At 55.8% G+C, this 1,929-nt stretch overlaps 1 protein-coding gene across 1 annotated transcript in view; it reads left to right on the top strand.

The window, feature by feature from the left end:
• The first annotated feature begins 311 nt into the window (after window positions 1-311).
• TTLL2 (tubulin tyrosine ligase like 2) overlaps window positions 312-1,929 on the top strand; it is an 8,541-nt gene continuing 6,923 nt past the window's right edge. The window contains 2 exon segments of the mRNA XM_008688548.1: window positions 312-427; window positions 1,604-1,669. Of these exon segments, the coding sequence (XP_008686770.1) occupies window positions 312-427; window positions 1,604-1,669 (182 nt within the window).

The following is a 1,929-nucleotide window of genomic DNA, read 5'->3' as shown; positions in this document are numbered from 1 at the left end:
CAAGCGCATGGAAGTCACGCCCAGCACTGGAGGGGACGCAGTGCGTGCCTCCTTCCCAGGAGCAGCCCCTCCCCGAGAGCTCAGGGGGTCAGGGCTGCCAGGAACGGCCCGCGTGCGCTCTGACCAGTGGGGCCCCTGCCCTCCAGACTTCGCGTGACTCAGGGGAAAGAGACCTCCGTCCCTTCCATAGCCCAGAAAATACGCAGAGTGCCTACTGTGTGCGCGTCCGCACAAGACGACAGGCAGGGTAAACACGTTCTGTGACAAGAGGGCGAAGGAGGGAACTCGGCGGCACCCCGTGGTGATTGGGGATGTTCAAGCCAAACATCCCGAGCAGACTCTTCCAAGATCTGACGGATGCCACGGCAGAGCAAGACGCCACCTGGGACGCAGACGGCCGCGACGCGGGGGAACAGTTTTCCCTAAGGTGAGTGTGAAGGGCGTAGGCCCCAGAGGAGGGGAGGAAGGGGGGCATGAAGTAGGGTTGCACAGAGGCCACAGCGAGGGCCTGGTGTCGGACACCAGGCTCGAGACCTCACGTGCAGAGCTGGGAAGTCGGAGCCGGGATGGCGTTTCGATGAACAGAGGCTGAAGACTCATGGGAAGGCCTTGAATGCCGTGCTAAGAAGCGTGGGTTTCGGACATAGATAGGATATTTGGAAGGCTTTCCAGTAGGCAAACAACAACAACACTGCCTTCCTATATGCATTTGCAAAGGGGCAAATTGAGCTCTGCAAGTCCTGGGAAGATGGGCATTTTCACTTTGAGTCAGTTCCGTTCCACCGGTGCTTACGGCAGATGCATGCAATGCTCGGGGGTCTGGGGGCAAGGCATGATCAGACGCGGCCTTTGCCCTCAGGGAACTGACGGCTTGAATGATAAACAGAACCTATCATTAATGCCAAAAATAGTGCTCCAATTTAGAATAATTAAAAATTGTTCTAAGTTAATAACAACGTATTTCCAAAAAAAATTGTGGTGGGGGACCGTCCCTCCTCCATCAGCTGGCTTCGCTCACCCAGAACAGCACAGGAGCCCACAGCGCTGCCTGTCCCTCGTTAATAGAAATGGAGGGCTTTGCATGTGTGAACAACTCGCTTCTAAATGTGAGAATCACTGCGCTGAGCGGTGTGACGGGTCCGTCGTGTGAGCAGCAGGACGGCGTATGTCTTTATGAGTTTGTAGTGTGGCTGATGGTGAGACTATGCACGGTAAACAAGTTAACGAAACCACGTTTCCACGTGGGACACATGAACATCAAGGCTGCATACGGCAAATCCCCAGTAATTCCAAATGAAGGGAGGGCAGATGCTTTTGAAGCTAATGGTTGAGGTTCTGAAAGCTGAGACCTTTTGATAGAAATACGTGAGGATTATTCCTCATCTTCTGTTCGCGTACGACGTAAACAAACGGGGAACCCACGGACTGATGTTCTTTGAGAAACTGGTTCTCTGCACGTGCGGAATCTGTGTTTGCTCTTGCAGCGTCTGATTTCAGGGTCTCCCAAGAAGGAGCCCTTTCCTTGACCCCCCCAAACATTTCCCGTCTCCGTCCAATGACGGCAGACATTCGTGGCACTCAGTCTCGTGGTTTCACACTGTAGCTGGATCCCAGCTCACACGGAAGGCGGCCTGGGGCTCGTCCCGCAGGCAGTGAACGAGCTGAAAAGGTAGTGTGCGTACAGAGAACAGGCTCCCGGTTCTCTCTCAGGGTCCCAGGCTGGAAGGGAGAGAGAGTGAGAACTAGCCGTCTGCCAGCTGAGATGCTGGGAGCCAGCCCCTCCCACAGGATTCCCGTTCAGCACTCAGTCTTCCGGGAGAAGCAGTGGGTCCGTGGGGCGTTCTCAGGCCCACTGTTCCCGCAGCGATGGCAACGCTGTGCCAGGCTGACTCCCTCCCATGGGGCCCCGCGTGCCCAGGAGTATCCTTG

The sequence above is a fragment of the Ursus maritimus genome, unplaced genomic scaffold (genome assembly GCF_017311325.1).
Source record: "Ursus maritimus isolate PB19 unplaced genomic scaffold, ASM1731132v1 scaffold_13, whole genome shotgun sequence".
Lineage (NCBI taxonomy): Eukaryota > Metazoa > Chordata > Mammalia > Carnivora > Ursidae > Ursus > Ursus maritimus.
The sequence above is the reverse complement of the archived record's forward strand: the minus strand, read 5'-3'. Positions and strand labels throughout refer to the sequence as shown.